The sequence below is a fragment of the Platichthys flesus genome, chromosome 18, assembly GCF_949316205.1.
Source record: "Platichthys flesus chromosome 18, fPlaFle2.1, whole genome shotgun sequence".
NCBI lineage: Eukaryota > Metazoa > Chordata > Actinopteri > Pleuronectiformes > Pleuronectidae > Platichthys > Platichthys flesus.
This window is the reverse complement of record NC_084962.1, coordinates 11,903,485-11,922,148: the sequence shown is the minus strand read 5'-3', so window position 1 is coordinate 11,922,148 and position 18,664 is coordinate 11,903,485. Positions and strand designations below refer to the sequence as shown.

Genomic DNA, 18,664 nt, shown 5'->3' with positions numbered 1-18,664 from the left:
GACGTTTGTCAACATTTTTTATTTATGAATTGTTTTTGTCAGGACATAATTCATGCATCTTGGTGGAATTTTTTTTGGCATACAGGCACTGATATTTATTCGGCAGAGATCTAAATAAAAATCCTTATCTAGGGCATTTAAGTGTGGTTTCTGAAGGGGGCTGTTTGGCCTTGTCGGAGGGATGCGCTCCACCGAGGGCCTTTCTAGTTTCTTATTCATTTCATGATGAATATATCATGTCTGGCTTCTGCTGCACAGCTGTGTGATCAGTATCAAAGAAAGAAACAGAAAATAACGAGCCTCATTTAGTCGTAGAACACACATCTGCCGCGTGCTTCTGTTGCTTTGAGGGGAAACAAAATAACGCAGTTTGCAGAGAAGCGCTTGATCTGGAATCAGTGGACTCGACAGTCATTAGGTTCGACCAGTTTGAGAACTCTGCAGTGAATACAGCTCCTGGTTCTATTAAGGCTGACAGGGGCTTGACTGAGTGACATGCAGAAGGCGGCGGTGTCAGTTAGCTCTGCCCCTCGAGGAGCAATTATCTCTCAATGGCTCGTTAAGACCGAGGAGCCCGTAAGTCATGGAGGAGGAGGAGGAGGAGGAGGAGGGGGGAGGGTGCTTGGGATATACAGGATAAAGATGAAGGGTATGTCAGGGGAAGATGGATAAAGGCTGGGATCAGTGTGCAGCTTATACAGAGGCTTCCCAATGCTTTAAAAGTGATAAATAAGATGAGGAGTTAACATGATGGAGCGTACTTGTGTTATGATGCACCATTAAAATGTCATCAACGCAGCGTTGACATTGAGAACATGTCTATATTTAATGGAAAGCCAGTTTAAAGTGTTTTCCCACTTGTGCTCACTGGGGTCTAACCATGCAGATAGCTTTATTCTCAATTGCCCATGTCGTAAAAATGTATTACTAACATTCCTGTCATCACTCTCACACTAAGGAGGAAAATGGAACTTTATTTGTGGTGCTTGGAATCCTTTATAAAGTGACAGTGATAATAATCAGCAGCGAAAGTGTCCCGAGATTGCTCTGGTTTCTTTAGAACTACACTGGAAACAATTGAGTGATCAAATCCTCATCAGAATCAGAAAGCTTGGGAGAGAATGCGTCCTATACAAATGCTGGTATACAAAAGCTTGTAAGGTTGTTTTAGCCCAATGCTTAAATCTGTCATACACACACGCACTAACTAACTCACCATGTAAACATTTCTACTAAACCTTCATCTTGTCAGGGGTTGAAACATTTTGACAGATTTGTCGTTCAGCTGTCTTTGCCACCATAAATAATTGAAACAACATAAGACACATTGTCCATCTAAAATCAAAACAAAAACATGAATAGAGAGCAGCGTCAAAAACGTAACAGCCAGTCGAGGGACATTTAAAGTGCTGACTCGTGCTTTGGTGTTTGAGGGACGTGAGGCAGCATAATTCCAATATTTACAATGCAAATCTAACTTTTGAGTTTGCATATAAAGCACTCTGCACTATTAGGGCTTGAATTTATGCTCCATATCTTGTTTGTGCATGTCTGGTTGTTCAGTAGTTCAGTTATAACCTGCACGCCATTTGGTTTTGCTATAGATCTGCCATTAACCCCCCCATGTCGATGAAATGCTTGCAGGGTATTTGTTCGAGGCTTTTGAGCTGCTGCAGTGCGTAACCACCGTCGGCTTTGTGTGTTTGTGTGCTCGATGTTCACACTTTGCACTCCATGTAAAGATCATCCTCCACTGTGCGCTGCTCATTGTGAGACTCTCACAGTGTGTAATTGTCCCTGCTCTCTCGCAGCAGGAGTTGTGTGACATGAGTGGAGTGTAATGCTTTCACACCCCACCCGGCCATTCAGACTCCGGGGAGGAGAGTTTCACAGTGCTGGTCATTTTTATTCATAACAATGAGGAAATGGTGATGCTTTCCATTTTATTACGACTTATTTATTCATATAAATATCTCACTTACATTGAAATCATGCATGAAAATAAAGAAAAGGAAATAAAACTCATCCTCTTGCAGGGATCAAATGAACCCAGCCAGGCTTTATCACTGTGAGCGTGTTCCCCTGTAACACCTCATCTTCTGCTTTGCGCTGCAGTGCCTTCAGTGGCGAGGTTCTCAGTTTATTTAACACAGCATCAACAGAAAAGGTTGCATTAGCATACAGTGCATGACCTTTCACTGCATCGGCCTGTTTACAGTTGTACACGCACACGACCAAAACGTAATGTACCAAGAACAAACAGTAAAGGATGGGGAAAAAAATGCGGCTCTGAGGAGGTGCAGTGTTGAGAGTGTTCTTGTTCAGGGAAGTCGTAGAATATGTCGATGTGACCGGTGAGTGAAAACTGTGAAATATAAAGTCTTAAATTGATTGGTTCTAGTTCAGGGTTACTAAAGAATCAGCCAATCGGTGCTTGCACTGTAACATGGTAAAATGCATCTTTATAAGTGGCCCAGGCATCACTTTGTTCTGTAGAAAGTGAATTTTTGAAAACCTTTTGGTAAATTAATTGGAAAAAACTCAAACACTTTAACCCAGCCCTCCATCGGCACAGTGATGAGTAGATAATTGGTGAATGTATTTTTTGGTGAACTATCCCTATGAGCAGAGACTTTCCACCTTTCCACTCGTTTGTTCCTTGCAGCCTCATCAGTCTCTCAAGTCGCAGACTGAGGAGAGATTGGATGATTAAGTGCTGCTAATGTCTTTTTATGGTGCTTGCTTTGACGAAAGCGGCGGGGTTTTTAATTTCAAAAATCGGCAGTTGCCAAAGTTGAGAGGTATCTATCTCATTGATTATTTGAAGTCATTTAAACATGTATCCTTTAGGGGTGTTTGACTTTGTGAGTCCAAAAAAGCATGAAAATCCGGATTCGGTTCAGTTTGTTGCAGCAACATTGACATGTTCAGACAGTGTATTAGAGACTTTCCTCTGTACTCTTCTCCCTTTAGTAAAGTATTTCCTATCCTTTGCCCTTGTAGTGGGTTTGAAAAATGAGCAAAGTGGCTGTGAATATGACACCGCTTTGATTTCACTCCTTTATTCAGTTATGCTAATAATAACTAAGAGGATTTTGTGTGAGTGGCCGACCATTCAACTCTCTCTCCTCTTTGGTCAGATGAGAACTACAAGAGCTAACCCCCCCCCCCCCCCCCCCCCCAAGAGTCTGATTAGTTGGATTATTGTCAAAAGCAGTGACAGCTCTGCACAGACTTTATTTTCGCTATTTGCTCGACTTAGTTTTTCATTATTTCCTTCAGCGGTAGTATTTTATGTCCCAGACATTACATTTTAAGTCAGTACTCACTGCACGTGTGTGTTAGTTGGTCAAACCCAGCACTCGGGTCCTGACTGAAATATTTCACCGACTACCGAATTGTGAAGAATTTATATCGTTATTATGTTTCTCAGAGGATGAATCTTACTTTGGCAATTTCCGAATTTTCTCTCTAGTGCCACAATTATCTTGCCATAATCTTTGCTCTATTCGGTCAAGCCCCTCTCGGGATGAGTTGTTATAATGTTGGTGGTACCCTTGTGTTTAGTGCTAATTAGAAAATATTAGCATGCTAATTAGAGCCCAACCAATATAGATGTTTGGGGATAGATCTATCAGGGATCGACTTTTTTTACGACACTCTCATATTGGATTCGTGGTTTTCATATCGGTGCATATTGGCAAATATTAACGCTAATATCAGATTTGTTTGATGGTCCGCTGGCCCACCTCCGAGGCGGCAGGATTTGTGCTTGTCCTGCAGATGCAGTGAAAAAATCAATCAGAAAAACTGATTAACTATGGCCGCCACCTCAGGTCACCAAGGTGCATTTCTTCTCCATTCTCTAAAGTCAAGTGGAATGAAAGCGGTGCAGGATATTCTCACATCAAATATGTTTTCCTGGAGGTTTGTTTGCGCAGGTTTCACCTCAAGCAGGGTCGACAACAGCTTCGACTCCTCCTGTCGCACACGTGCTGTCTTGAGTTCTAATCCTGCTGTTGTTGTGGGTACTTGGAATATTTTAATATCCTTGTGTTACTATCATGGCTTTGGGTTTTATCAAAGCTTAGTGGGAGCCCATCTGTCCTTTACTCCACAACTATCATTCCTGTGTTAATGCCTTAAATACCCGACCCTGCAGAAGAGATTTGTCATCACTCTTCCTCGTGGTTTAAGGATAACGGAGGATGTTTTAGCCGAGGATACACTGAACACTTTGGATTTCATCTTCCTCTGAACTCAAAACAGAAGAGTCAAGTGCAAAGACACTAATACATTCTTTTATAACATGTCAGGGGTTTAGTTGAATCCTTAAAACCCAATTTAAAATTTTCCCGGCGAAGGTTGGAAATGATATTTGAAATTTCCCTCCAGGAGCAGCTGTTAACTTTCACATCGACTCTCATGTACATCGAGCTGAAAACTGTTCCAATGATTCACTTTCAGCTCAACATTCATATATCGAATTCAATTTCCGATGACAGCGATGTGATGTTCTTTCACTGTTTCACACGCCGCCTCGACCCTGTAATATTTAAACTGTATATTTTCTTCACCGTTACACTCCACAAATATTGATTTTTTTTTTTAAGCCTCTGCCTCATGTTATTAAAAAACGGCTCCGCATCATATTCTATATTGATTTTTTTTGTCGGGCGCTTGAGAGTTGTGTTAAAGCAAGTGTCGGATGTTTTCTCATGGCCCTGCAGTTTATATAGAGTTTGATGTTAAGGGTTATATGTGCTAACTCTGGTTATCTAAGCCTATACGTTTTTATTCCTGTCCAAGAGTTTAACAATAACAGTGATGAGAGCATCCTTCACTCCTTCATCACATACTAAATTCATGCTAAGGGCCCGGTTTCACCTCCATGGACACACACATGTATACATTCAAAACCACAGTTTGAGTCTCTGGGCTGTTCTGTGCAGTGTCTCTCTCTGGAGGGGTTTTAAGCATCAACAATATTCCCAGGGCTGAACTGTGGTGAATTATGCAACAGGAGGAAACCAGGCGACTCTGTCTTTGGAGGTGCTTGCTCATGCTTCACACACACACACACACACACACATGTCAGCGGTCCAGCTTTCCCTGTTTGGTGCGTACATAAAAGTCCCTAAGTCTCCGAGTCGTCCTTCGGTTTGATGTCCATGACATCCGTCTGTGAAATGGGATATGCTGTCACTCCGGCTCTAAGAGTCTTTCTGGGCATGTTTTCAACTGCTACTCTGTCGGGGTTTGTGTATTTGTGTTTGTACGTGTGTGTGAGAGAGAGATTATTTACTGCAGATGCCTGACTCTCTGTGTGTGTGTGTGTGTGTGTGTGTGTGTGTGTCAGCTGAACCTGCCCCTCCATTTGAGAGCTAAATCCCATCTCCATGCTCTGTGCCTTTTGAAAAATTCAAACTCCTCTTACTATTTGTGACACATCATGTCCCTGTTGGAGTTCAGCACCAAGAGCCGAGGAACCCCTTTCCTAAAAATAACCTGCAACTGTCACAGTGAAAATGGAAAACCTCTGTAGATCATGTTTAAGCACAATGGGAGTGTGTGTGTGTGTGTGCTATTAAGGTGAGAATAAGAACTCAGAAGACCAATAAGGATTTCCTCATTAGAGTGGTTTGATGCTGTGGTTGTCAAATTTAATGAGTTAAGTTGTGAATGTTTAAACCAACATGAATAATGACATTTCAACTGATTCCTCTGTTTGTCTTATTTTAAATCATAAAGCCATATGCTGATGATCCACTGCTCTTTAGTTGTCTTGTGTCACTAAGAATAATAATTTCTGTCATATCTACATTTGTTTTACATGAATATAACTATCAGGCGCCTTTGGTAAAGTTGGCTTAGGTCAGATAATGAATACAAGGGCCTGAGTTCCACTGGGAGTGTGGGGATGTGCTCTCATTCGGTTTCCATGGGTGCTTGAAATGCTTGGAGGTTTGTGAATTTGGGAAACGAGTCAGTGCCTTGATGCTTTTTAAAAAAGCCGCTTGAATTTCTTTACTTTGTGCATAAAAAGGAATTGAAGCTTTTTTGATATTTTTACTAACAGGCTACATGCTGCTCTCTGCATTAGTCTCACAGCTCGTAGCTTTAAACATGGCCCTGCCACTACTACTCATAATATTTCAACTTTTAGCTCTTTCTGAACATTTTCAGCTTGTGTTAACAATACCAAGAGCTGGTATTTTAAATCACTTGTGTCACTTTAATTGTGAGATGAGAAGGACTTTGGGAACCCTGAATTTTGTAACCTCCACATTTACAATTTCGGTTTGTTAAAAAAAGCTTTTTATTATCGTCCTGCTGCTTAAATGCTACAATCCTGATGAGAGAAGCTCTAAGTAGATTCTACGTTTTGAGTGTCATCATCATATCCTTGGTTAATTCCTCTTTAACGTGGTATAAGTGTTGCCACACCTTACTTCTAGATGTTTTGCAGCTACATCGAAAATGCACTGCAACCTCCTGTGTAAGGTTAACAATCTTATAATCATTTCAATCTCCAAAATGAGGATGTGATTAAACAGCAGTGAAGTGCAGGTGAAACATTAAAAATAAGCTCTTGGGGTAAGTACAAGTGGTTTTAAGAAGGCTGAGTGATGCAGCTTCTAACCCAAAAAAACGATAAGTAAAAGGTAAAAAAATAGAACCCATTCCCACGCCGTTAAGCCGGAGCCCAAGTGCTCTCATCGATTCAACCCCCCCTACAATATCCTGATACTCCAGAGACCTGAGCCGAGTCATCCAGCTGTGTCAGACTAGCATCCATCACTCGCATGGAAGGGTCTAAAGTGCTACACTGCATTAGAGGGGATTCCTGTGGGAAGCCCTCGTCTATTAACGGGAGCACCGAGATGCTCGCCCTTAAATGAGATCAGCAGCTCTTGAAGGTGACTTGTTTTGCGTCGGTGTGATGATAATGGATTCGAGGAAGCTCAGTGTTGTCTTCCTGTAGCACTCGGCTCGAGACAGTGATTTGGAAATGTGTTTTTCTGTTAAATAGAAAATATAAAAAATAAGCCTATTAGTGTGTTTTTAAGGGGGTTTCTTCTGAAGGAGCTATTTCTAGCTGATGAGCTTGGTGAGATAGGAGGCGGCAGACTCCAGGGGGAAAAGATCTGTATCAGCAAGCAGAAAATCACACCCTGTTTGACTTGCTAATGAAAACAATCCTTTATACTTTGTGAATAAATCGCTGTGAGGGAAGATTTTCTTCTTTGTGTAAGTGCCTGCATTGTTAATTTGGTTGTGTTATCTTGGCATGATACTGCAAATGTTTACTCTTTCTCTCATGAACTATCAAAAAGCTGTTGTCCTTATTCTCCTTATGGTTGATTAGGTCACTTATAGATAGAGCATCACATTTTTTTAAGTAATAACTGGAGGTTGAAATATCCAATTAAGTCATTTTCGCTATAAAAATGTAATTTAATTCTTCAGACCTTTATGGAAATTGAAACGATATGAATTTAACCGACAGCAGCAGCCGACATATTAGGCAGAGACAAAGATTAGTCACTGAGCCACTCAATAAAAATGATTCAAGACACTTTTAGTGGACATTTACTGTGCAAGTCGTCTCCGTGCGTCATTCCCTTTAGTCAAAGATGAACTCAAACTGTCAGGAGGTTGTAAAGAGTCTATATATATATATAGTGTAACAAGTTGTGGTTCTTGCATAGTAAAGCAGAGAAGAATCTATCTAACAGAGCACGGAGGCCAAATATTATTCATAAAGGCATAGTCCAATACTCACTCTCCTTTTATAGGTATTATTCGGATTTGTTGCAGCGCAATACTAAATATTGTCTGATAAAGAGGGCAGCGTCTTGAGGTAACACTTACAAAGTCACACATGCACCATAACAGTGAAACTCCTGCTATTGTTGTTGTTTACCCTGATTAAACGTTTTACACAGGTTTTTAAAAATAGCAGTTGCCATGTTTTCAAACGATTACCATGCACTCGAGGCGACTAAAGTTCCTCCGGTGCTGCCGGGAAACTACCTGCTCTTAAAGTGTAGGAGCTGAAAAAGGCCTAGAAATGTTTCCCAGAATTGCAATTTGCACACGAAAAAAAAACTTTTCTTAAAACTATGCTCCATTGTTAGATACAATATTGGCCAGTGCAGCTTTTAACTGTTGGACAAACAGCTTATTTTCCAATTAGCACTGTCTTGGATTCACTCGACTGCTCATGTAAAACAAAATGTAATGCACATTGCAGATTCATATTTATTTATCTCTGCTTTAAATCTGACATTTCCACCTGCTCTTAATTTTTTTTTTAAAGACCGTTGATGGTGAGCTAACAGTCGAGTCATGATACGCCCAGGAGTCTGAATATCATTGAATCAACCAGATGCACTGTCCACATTCACATTATTTTTAGCTCAGTGCTCCTGGGAAACAAACTTACTAGAATAAACTGTTTTCAATTATTCTGCTACTGTGGCCGCTGCATCGTGGAAAAAGGCCATTTGGCTTGTTTCAAAAGAAAAGAAGAAGTCATTTACTGCTTATCGAGTTCAGTCCCTCAGCACAGCATCATACCAACTGTCACTGTCTGCAGAGCAAATGTTAGCACAATTGTCGCTGTGGGACGCCGGCTATAAATAGAGCACAGGAAGTCATTCAGGAACAGCAAAAAGGAGAATGAAAACTGGAAAACGTCTGTGATGACTTTTATTTTGAAGCTTGTAATGACGCCTGCCCGCAGAATAACCCCCCCGAAGCTAATCCTGTTTAATTCTCTGGACACTTCTGAGGACAAAACATGCCTCTCAGAGTCGAGGAGATAAGGTTGTTTTACTGCCGCACATTATGTGAGGACGTCGGCTTGATCCTCTCTAATTAATGATTCACATGAGTCTGCGGAGGACGGTTCCTGGTGGGAAGGTTGAGGCCCATGTTTTGCATAATGGCTGCAGTCAAAGGCAATTAGCATTCAGGACGTTGCAGGAAAGGCTTTTATCAAGTTGGGATTGTGGTTTTTTAATCGTAGCTTATCACACAGGCTGCGTCTCACTTACAATTTGAAGGCTATTGAATTTTTATTGAATCGTAATATTTCCAAAGAATTGAGATAATGTTGATTTCATTTGGCAGCGTGAGATTGTAAAACCACATCCTTTCACTCGTGTGACAAATTGACGTTTCCCAGTTCAACCTAACCAGCTTCCACTTTGCGGGAAGCTCCATTTGTTCAGCCTTGCATACGCCTGATAACTTCCATCATCATTATGATTACCAGCAGATACTGCGTTTGAAGTGAAAGCAATTAATGAGGGGGTGTTGGTGTAAAGGGGGGATTATGTTGAAAGATCCACACCAGCACCGACTCATACAAGGACCTCCAGGCCAAATGGTTGACGCTTGAACCTTAATTATTTTCTACTTCAGAGATATTTTTTCTTTCCAGTGTAAATGAAATAAAAAGCTTGACGGAAATGGTACGGATGCCCGATGACTCCACCGTGCCGGAAAAATAGACACAAATGCAATTAAATCCCTTTTTCTGGTGCTGAAGGGTTAAATCATGCTTACGTTGATCTTTTTTGACAGTTTTTGTGGGGAAGAAAATAAAAATAAAGCATCACATGTGAAATTTGTGAGTTCAATCATATATATCCACGAAAAAGGCTTTTTCACATCTCCTCAAGAGATTTGCAATTAAAGTGGCACATGAAAAGTGACTGATCTTGTTGGTCGTTCCAAATATAAGAACAAGAGGAATGGCTTCTATTATAAGCAAAATTCATGACATTTTCAAAGGATTTTTGTTCGTAAGAAAACATTGTGAAATTACTTAGTAAACATCCACTGAAGAATTGGCTCTTTCCTGAGTAACTTGCGTTTTTGCACCGGACGTTAATCATTAATCATCGATTTTAGCTAAAAAAACAACCCATAAACAAACAGAAACAAGATGTTTCACCATTCCCATATCACAGAGCCAAATTAGCACAATTATTTTGTTTAATAGCGCCATTTAATCAAAAATAATTTGTCAGCAAGATAATGCAAAAACAGGTCAATGAAACTTTGTGAAAGGATGGGACATGGGCCAAGAAAGAATTCATTCAATCGCAGCGCATATACTTTTTTCACTTTCTTTAACATTGCCGGTTTTATTTTTCATTTTTCTTCACATTTTCATTATTTTCATAGGTAATAATTCATGGAGCTTGAATAAACAATCCAGGCACATTTTGGGAACAGATATCTCTGAATGTGAGTAATTTGCTGTGTCCTGATTAAAATCGAGGGGAATTTTGGAACATGGCATAGAAATGCTCTGTATTTAGAGCCATTCATGTATTTACCATGTTCCAGTTTGATCCACCCCGTCATTTGTCAGGATTTGCCCTTCTTTGTTAGATGTGATAATGAATAGAAAATTGGGGTTGTAATATTTCAAAAGCCCACAGTATGAGGTTTTTGTCTTTGGTCTCATGGGATGTGTAATATTCAGGTCCAGAGGTGGGACTTTTGTGTTCTGCTCCATTTCAGAGCGCAGCAGTGATTTGTGGTCTGTGCTCCTCGTCTGATGCCGGGCCAAGGGGTTCGGTAATATCATTTACAGGTACCACCTCTGTGCCACCACTGGGATGCCTGGCAACATACGCTGCCAGGCATCTGCATATTGTATTGTCGCCCTCTCTCTGGTTGAGAGAGGGCTGTCGAACTTTAGAATTCAGAAAATGGTAAGAATAGTGAGAATGAAAATAAAGGTCTTGGTTCCCCCTCAAGGCAGAGTCACAATCCCCTCCACACACACACACACACACACACACACACACACACACACACACACACACACACACACACACACACACACACACACACAATCCAAGCCTACTATCTTCCCTGAATGCACGGCCTATTTTCCCTGTCAAGGTGGTGTCCTAGATTCAAAGTTCCATCCATAGTAAAGAGAGAGAATTTATTAGGAGGGATGTGGATGATGGGAATATCTTCAAGCTGAATGTTTCCCTCCTCACATGTTGTGAATGCAGAATATGATTTAAACAAAGATTTGTGTGAAACCTCCTCAGGACCTTTATGACCTGAAGGGAAAATGTGGAATCATTAATATTGTGTCCCTGGAGCAAACACTTATTCTTACAACATTAGCTTTTAACTAACACAATATAGTGTCCTTGGGACTGTGTACATGTGTGTATGTGAACCCCCCCCAGTGAGCTTATGCACATGCCCTCTCCTCTCCGCATGGGGCCTGTGCAAATATCTGCATTCCTGTGTATATTATTAATTAACCACCAGCGTAGGTGTTCAGCCAGAGCAGAATTCACCCGGGTACGATTCCAACTCCTCATTGCAAATTAAATTACTGAGCGCGGAGCTCAAAGAGACAGCTGGTAAACGCTGCATGTAGCTGAAGGCGTGCGGCGCACACGGTGCCTATTATACCACAACTCACTCACTTTCCCTGAGTCAGCTCGGATCCCGTGAAACACTACCCCGGTCAGCTGTTTGCTCAACAGAGTGTCGAATGTTTTCACAAGCGCTCCACGTCTCAGGAGCAGGAGCGTTATAACTTAATGTGAATGCACTTGAGCCATCAAGTTGCTGTGTTCTGTCACGGTAATGCACCGGGCGTGAGGGGATGATGGAGTCTGTGCACTCAAAGTGTTGCCAGGCATCAGGTTAAGAAAGATGCAGATGTCATCAGTGCATCGCCACAGTGTCGCCGACCATGTTTTGTGCTCTTTTAAGGCTAAATCTAGCCTTCTGCATTTTTCAAAATAAAACGATCTCTTTCAACACAAGCGTTTTGGTTCAGTATCAGCTTTAATCCCCATCCATACTAGCACTACTGAGAGCACACATCACGTGATGACTTTCATACACTGGGCATGTGCTCGCTGTTGTAAACAGGGAGGCATTCACTTGCCGGTATATACGCAGAAAGGTAGTAAGTTGCAGAAAGAGGCTACGAAGATGATTGCTAAAAAAAAAAAGACCTCTTGCTCTACATATGTAAGCAGCCGTGCCATTGTAAAATGCAGGATTCTGCTGAACAACAGTTGTTAGCCAACACAACGGGTCAGGAAGGCTTGTTACTGATTACCCGTGTTGCGTTCGAGACTGGTAGCCGAACCAAATACCGTTTTTGTTCTCCTGGAAGGCGGTCATGATCGTTTCCAAACTTCCCCTTTTCTACACATCCAGACATTAACGCACCCCCCAGAGTTTTAAAAACCTCAACAGCTCAAGCAGTGTTTCCAAACAACTCAGTTTTAGCAGTTCTGAATCTCCAAAGTAGCACAGATGGTGTATCCATGGCAGAATTGATGACGTAGTGTGGATGTAGCCTGACTTAGATCACCTTCAAGTTGTAGTTGCGGAGGTCACAGATGTAAACCTTCAACCTCCCGGAGACGGTTCCGGCTGAGCGCTCCTCACTATTCTCTTAAATGTGTTAAAATCCAATTAGCCTCCCTCCGCTTGTTCCTGTCACTCTTATCAGTCCCAGTCCCTCTGCACACTCACACAGGATTTATTAAAAATTTAAGCCCTCCTCCTTTATGGGGATATAATATATTGGAAACCCTGCAGCATCAACATGGAGCTCTTTAATAATTCATGTGTGTAGCCTGGTGGAGACACAACATGGACTGCAGCACTTTAGCTTTGTGGCTGTGTGACAGTTTACACTGTGCATCCCTGCAATGAAGAATTTGACCTGGAGTTGTTCTAATGTGACTCAGGACAATCCAAACTATACTAGAACTTGAGCACCGAAGATTGATTTAGAAGTTGTTTTAATTTGACCCCTTTGCTTATTCCTAACATGCTGTTCCTTTCAATCTTCATATTGTCAATGTGGTATGTATGTATTCAACCAATTGCTAATAAGGGGGGGGGGGAGGGGGGTAATTCAGAGAGAAAATAACATAACATAAAATAGATAAATATATACAACAGAATCAGCTTTATATATTAACAGTTAAAACACTGATAATATAAGAAAATAAAGTTGAATATAAATAACAGTTTGAGCAAAAATTATAACTTTTCTTGCCTTTTAATGGGATATACATTTATTTATAGGGTGGAGTCCTATTGTTCTGAGGTCTCTGTCCTCCAGAACCTCCATGTTTTGATTGAAAATTTTCCTTTGGACTTGTTTTGAGATTCCTGTAAAGGGTTTTAAATATGCACATTAGCTACTGTGTCCCAGTTAAAAACAAGCAGCTTCACCCCGGGCACACTGTTTATTTAAAGGGTTTAGTGTTCAATTAGTGATACACATGTGTATCTTCGTATTGTTTGAAAAGTTAACTCAAAAAATATAAATGTATGTACATAATTTAGCTATTGTCTGCCCTTTTTAATAAATGTACGCAGCTGCCAGTTGTGTATCCTTTAAATGACAATAGGAGGTAGTGAAGCTGCTTGTCTGTGATGTTCAAAGGATTGAACGCTCAGTGAAGTGAGAGTGAATTCCCACTCCAGGGACGCTGCAGTATCCCTGATCTTATCATTCCCTTTGTGTTGTCCTGTGGCTGAACTGACCTCTGACCTCCTGTGGGGAGGAGAAACAAAAAAAAAACTAAATTCCCTCATGGATCAAGAGTGCGTCGAAGGAAAAGTGTGACTCAAAGCACGGCGTCCATGTTAGAGAAAATAACATGAAACCCTCACTCTTAACTGTCAAGCACTTCTCATCCAGAAGCAGCAAACCGTTGCATCCTCCGTGCACCTTCGCGCTCACGTGTGATAACATCAGCTGTGCTCTGCTGGTTCGATGCAGCCCCCCCGAGGTGCCTTTGAAGACCAGTTAATAATTCAGAGTTGCTGGACGTGGCGCAACAGGGATGGTGTTCTCTGCCGCTCGCCTTCACAGCTGCATGGGGCCTGCCAGTGACAGATGGCTCGTCCCATGTGGAGCGTTTGGTGCCAGTACGGCCCAGTAGAGTGTTGGACAGTGTTTGTGTGTATGTGTGTGTTTCTCATTCTTCCGCCCCCCTCATGGTCTTTGTCAGTCCCTTATTATTCGGTGTTGTGAGCAGAAAACAGAACAGGGCACGACTTCCTTGTCTGTTCATCACATTATCTGCTTTCCTCTATCACAGCCGACTTTGGTGTTTTAATGCTTTGAAGTGCCCTGGATCGAAATGAAAGGATCGCGTTTCGCTTATCGTCTCATTAAGTTTATCTCGGAGTGGGTTTTCTGAGTTGCTCCTCGCCTGACGCTCCTCTGCAGGGTGTCCAGGTGTCTCTGAGAGATATTTTAAGATGCCTGCATGGGCACAGCCCCCCCCTCCCTGTCTGCAGCAGAGAGCTAGAGGACAGGTCGGAGACACTTGTCGGAAATCACAGCAACAGCAGGACGTCGGACGTGTTCTGTTCGGTCTATCAGCACCGAGCTAATACTGGGTTTTTCTTCTTGCTATTCACCAATAATGGATGTCAACAAATCTCTCTTGAATCTCAGTGGTTTAAGGAAGAAGGATGGATTAAAAGTCAGGATTACAAGCACATACAATATCCACAGTATGAGGTTTGAGTCAAGGCCTTGCTGTCTATAGGTGTTTAAGGTTCAGAGACAAAACGCGGAGGGTCCTCTGAAACCACGTACCTCCCCCAAGGCTAACGCCCTGTCTCACCATGTCAAAGCAGTGTTTCCCATTAGTTATCTAGACTGTGGCGGCTCGTCGTATTATTATTCTAACCCTAACCCTAACCCTAATACTTTATACAACGTCAGTCTTCTCTAACTTTGGGTTTTTCTTCTTGCTGCATCTTTTTTTAGCTTGAGCATCACATTACAGATTCTTGATTACAGAAAGTTGATACCGTCCAAGCAGACAATCACATCTCATAGTTTCAGTTGCAGTTGCGCACATACCTGCAGGTGGCATGCAATGGAGTTCTCTGTTTTCTCTTCAGTCACTCTTTAGTTGGTGTATCTGTCACTCCTTTGGAAATGCTGCAGACAGGTTACACATAATTTCTGGATCTGCCCATTTATTAAGATCCAGCACCAGAATTGTCCGGGCTCTTTCCTGAGCCATAGCAGCCTTTCACAAAGTTTCATGGTAATTTGTGAAGTAGTGTTTGCGTAATCCTGCTGACTAACAAACAAAAGGAAAAGTTATCCTCCTTGGCAGAGATGATCTGAAATAGCCATGCATACACTCACTAAAGTTGATAAGTATCCTAATCTTACCTTCCGGTGCACGTGTATTTTAAAATGTCAAGTAATTCTGAGCTGAGAGCTGTACATTTATACATGACACATTAATCTGTCATGCGATTCATCCAGAAGTATTTAAAAGAGATTAGTTGTCAGCTTCGTGGCATTAAGGTGAATTTCTCCATCTTTTTGTCTCAACAGAGCTGCCAGAGAACTGGACGGACACCAAGGAGACGCTGCTGGAGGGGATGGTGTTCAACGTGAAGTACCTGGGTATGACACTGGTGGGTCAGCCCAAAGGAGAGGACATGGCTTCAGCTGCCATTCACAGAATCGTCACCACGGTGAGTCACCGCTCCCCTTCTGACTCAAACTACCTCATAACACGAGATTTTACTCTGACATTTTAGCCGGACTTGTGCACATCTTCATTTAAATCCTTTATGCAGCACGTTATTTCATTCATTCCCTTATGTGTATAAACAATTGTGTCTAAGATTCTGTTGCCCACTGATTAGCATCATGAAATTTCGAGGGGTGACATTGTCAAGACTTCGATTACAGTGGGGCTTTTTATAGATATTCTCCTGTGGGTTTCACAAATTACAGCCTCAAACTGCAACGCACATTATCTGAATGACTTGAGGGAAATAGCTGTCACATCCATGACGACCCTTGACAATATGTTTTTGGGGCAGAATTCGGCAAACATGTTGCTCCATATCTAGAGTATATACCACTTGGGGTGCTACTTAGGACATTGAGGTGTTGGTGAATCAGGTAGCAAGAAAAGTTTGCTATCCAAATGGTTTTCTATTCCTGTAAATTGCTCATCAATCTACACTTAGTAATCCATGAAACAAATTGACAAACTCTTGTCTTGTGTTCAGGTAAATCCTGCTCTTTTAATTGAGTACCTCTCTATCCAAATTGGGGTAGCACTATTCACGATGAAAGGGAGAGGTCAGCAAATATATTTTAGTCGTCAGGAAATGATTGTGGGTACTGTCACATAGATGAACATCTAATTTAGTGTTGGTGGAGCAGCGTGTGCTTCATCACTATGCAGGAAAAATTTGCCTTCTTAATTGTGGCTACTGGGGAAAAAGATCCAAATGTCCAGGAACCGGCTGCGTTGAGGGGGGTAGAGCGGTCGTCCTCTAACCAGAAGGTCGGCAGTTCCATCTCAGTCTTCTCCAACTGCATGCCGAAGTGTCCTTAGGTCCTTAGTCCTCGTCAAGACTAGAAAAACGCAATTTAACTCCAGACCATTAACCATAAACCCCTCACCGAAATTACTCAATTAAGTGGTGAATTCCTACAACTATCTCTAATTCTCTTGGCAAGCACATACAGTGAGGTCATGTTTACCTAAGGGTCAGCGTGGCCACATGGGATCATGGCTGCTTATCCAGGATTATCTAAAGTTGAACACTTGCGGCAGTCAGATTAGTGATATGATGTTTATTCGACACCACCGAGCCTCACAGGCTCTCTGAGCACGGCTTTCCACGTCCATTCACAGTCCTGTCGACTCACGTGACACTTTGGGAAACTGTTGCATGCAAATCGGCTGGTGTGTGGCTGACAGAAGAAAAAACGATGACATTTTTTCATTTATGGTTTGCAAATGAATGGCTGCATTATATTCATGTGTCTTCCCTTCAGGCACACGCTCACCTATTCACCGAATGCTGCCAACAAAGAAAAATGTCTAATCTGTGGGAGGCCTTTCTCTGCAGGGAGAAAATAAAACCCTGGCACATGCAGCCTAATCACCCGCCCTCCCCCCCTCCTTTCTCGATTACGCAAAGAACCGAACCCAATGGCAGGATTAAGATTCTATTGATTTACAACAGGACAGACGAAGAAACTCCGCTGTCTCCATCTGTTCCCTTGGAAACCAATCAACCTGAACGGGACGGCTGAATACGATAAGACAAGACAAGACAGAGGGTGCCCATAGCGCACATAGAGGCAGGCTGAACTCGGCCAATCTCCAGCTGACAGATTGGTTTTGGCCTCGTGGCGCGACACTCGTAACATAGTGTAGCATAAAAATGTTGCACCAGTCGTTAGCGCTTCCCACATGAATGAGCTGCCACGTTCAGACACGGCAGCGTTTTCCCCCCCTCACAGTTTCCCTGAATTCAAGTGATGTTGGTTTAAGGGGAAAGTCTCAAGAGGGCTTTAGGCTGCTGCAGAAGGCCGAGGTTCCGTCCCTGCCGTCCCTGAGCAGTCCTAGTTTTCATTAAATCAAAGATCCTATTTGATCAATTCTATTTAAACCTCCCGCATAAGTGAGTTCTCTTGCCGGTAGATGCTGAATTCACAATTTTTTTCGTCACTCCTCCCCTGTACTCCTTCACCTAATGTCCTTTTGGGTATGAAACTGAACTGCGCTCGCTAACTCTATCGTAAGGAGGTCACTGTCATTGTCGCCAGGCGCTCTCACAGACCGCAAGCTCAGCACTACGGCTGTAATTTCTGAAAGTCCAGATGGAGAGGAGCTGGCAGGGGAAGCCGGTGGCAGCCAGCCCGACCTCGAGCACTCGTTCCGGGCTACACATGGCAGCCCTCCCTCCCTCCTCCCCCCCCGTCCTCTCACATTTTATAAATTCCCCACATATCTGGGACAACTCACACAGGCCACTGTCGCATTTGATTTTTTTTTTTGTGTGGTGTTGAATCAAAAGTGAAAATCAACTCGTATTAATGTCAGAGTGACAGGCTGCCTCCGTCTGTACCTGAGGCTACACATCTGATTTAACACGTGTGTGTATGTTTTGTTTTTTTTACATTTCACGCTCACAGGCCAGAGCCAGTGCCAAGAAGTTTCGGAAAGTGACCCTGACAGTGTCACCGAAAGGCATCGTCATCACAGACACAGAGACCACAGACCTCATTGACAACGTCTCCATATACAGGTGCGTGGTTTTTGCAACGTTTGCTGCGCAGGCTCAGGCTGCTGGTCCGTCCGCCGCTTTTGTCCTGACTGAAACATTTCAACAAATGATTGCTTTGAAACTTTACACTGATATTCACTTGGTTACCTCACGTGTTTTGAAATTAGAATAAAATCGGACTTAATATCTGAGTTCACAAAGGAAAGCATGACCTTTTCACATGCATAACGGCATCTCAGTTTTTTTTATACATTTTGTATCACCTCTACCTTACACTGCTAACAAAGGTGGCTTCATTTGACGCATGAAGACAGTGATATTCTCTTTCTAGGTCACTTTCTCCACTTTCCACTGTTTTGCCTTGTTTTGTAACTGAACCAACCATTTTTCTGCTCAGTTGTGATCAGTCTCATCTTTGATCATTTCACTCAGCAACCAATTACAGGAAGACGCTGTCGGAAGGGGTGGGGGGGGGGGGGGGGGGGTGGGTTCTCTTATTCTCTCTATCAATAAAAAATTTTTAATTAACTTTTTCCAGCATTGTAGTTTCAGCAAGGTTTCC

The 18,664-nt window shown here is 42.3% G+C and overlaps 1 protein-coding gene across 1 annotated transcript in view; it reads left to right on the top strand.

The window, feature by feature from the left end:
• si:dkey-71h2.2 (low density lipoprotein receptor adapter protein 1) overlaps positions 1-18,664 on the top strand; it is a 36,998-nt gene that overhangs the window by 4,701 nt on the left and 13,633 nt on the right. Inside the window, exons 2-3 of the mRNA XM_062412071.1 lie at positions 15,398-15,540; positions 18,011-18,123. Of these exons, the coding sequence (XP_062268055.1) occupies positions 15,398-15,540; positions 18,011-18,123 (256 nt within the window). The remainder of the gene's footprint in view (positions 1-15,397; positions 15,541-18,010; positions 18,124-18,664) is intronic.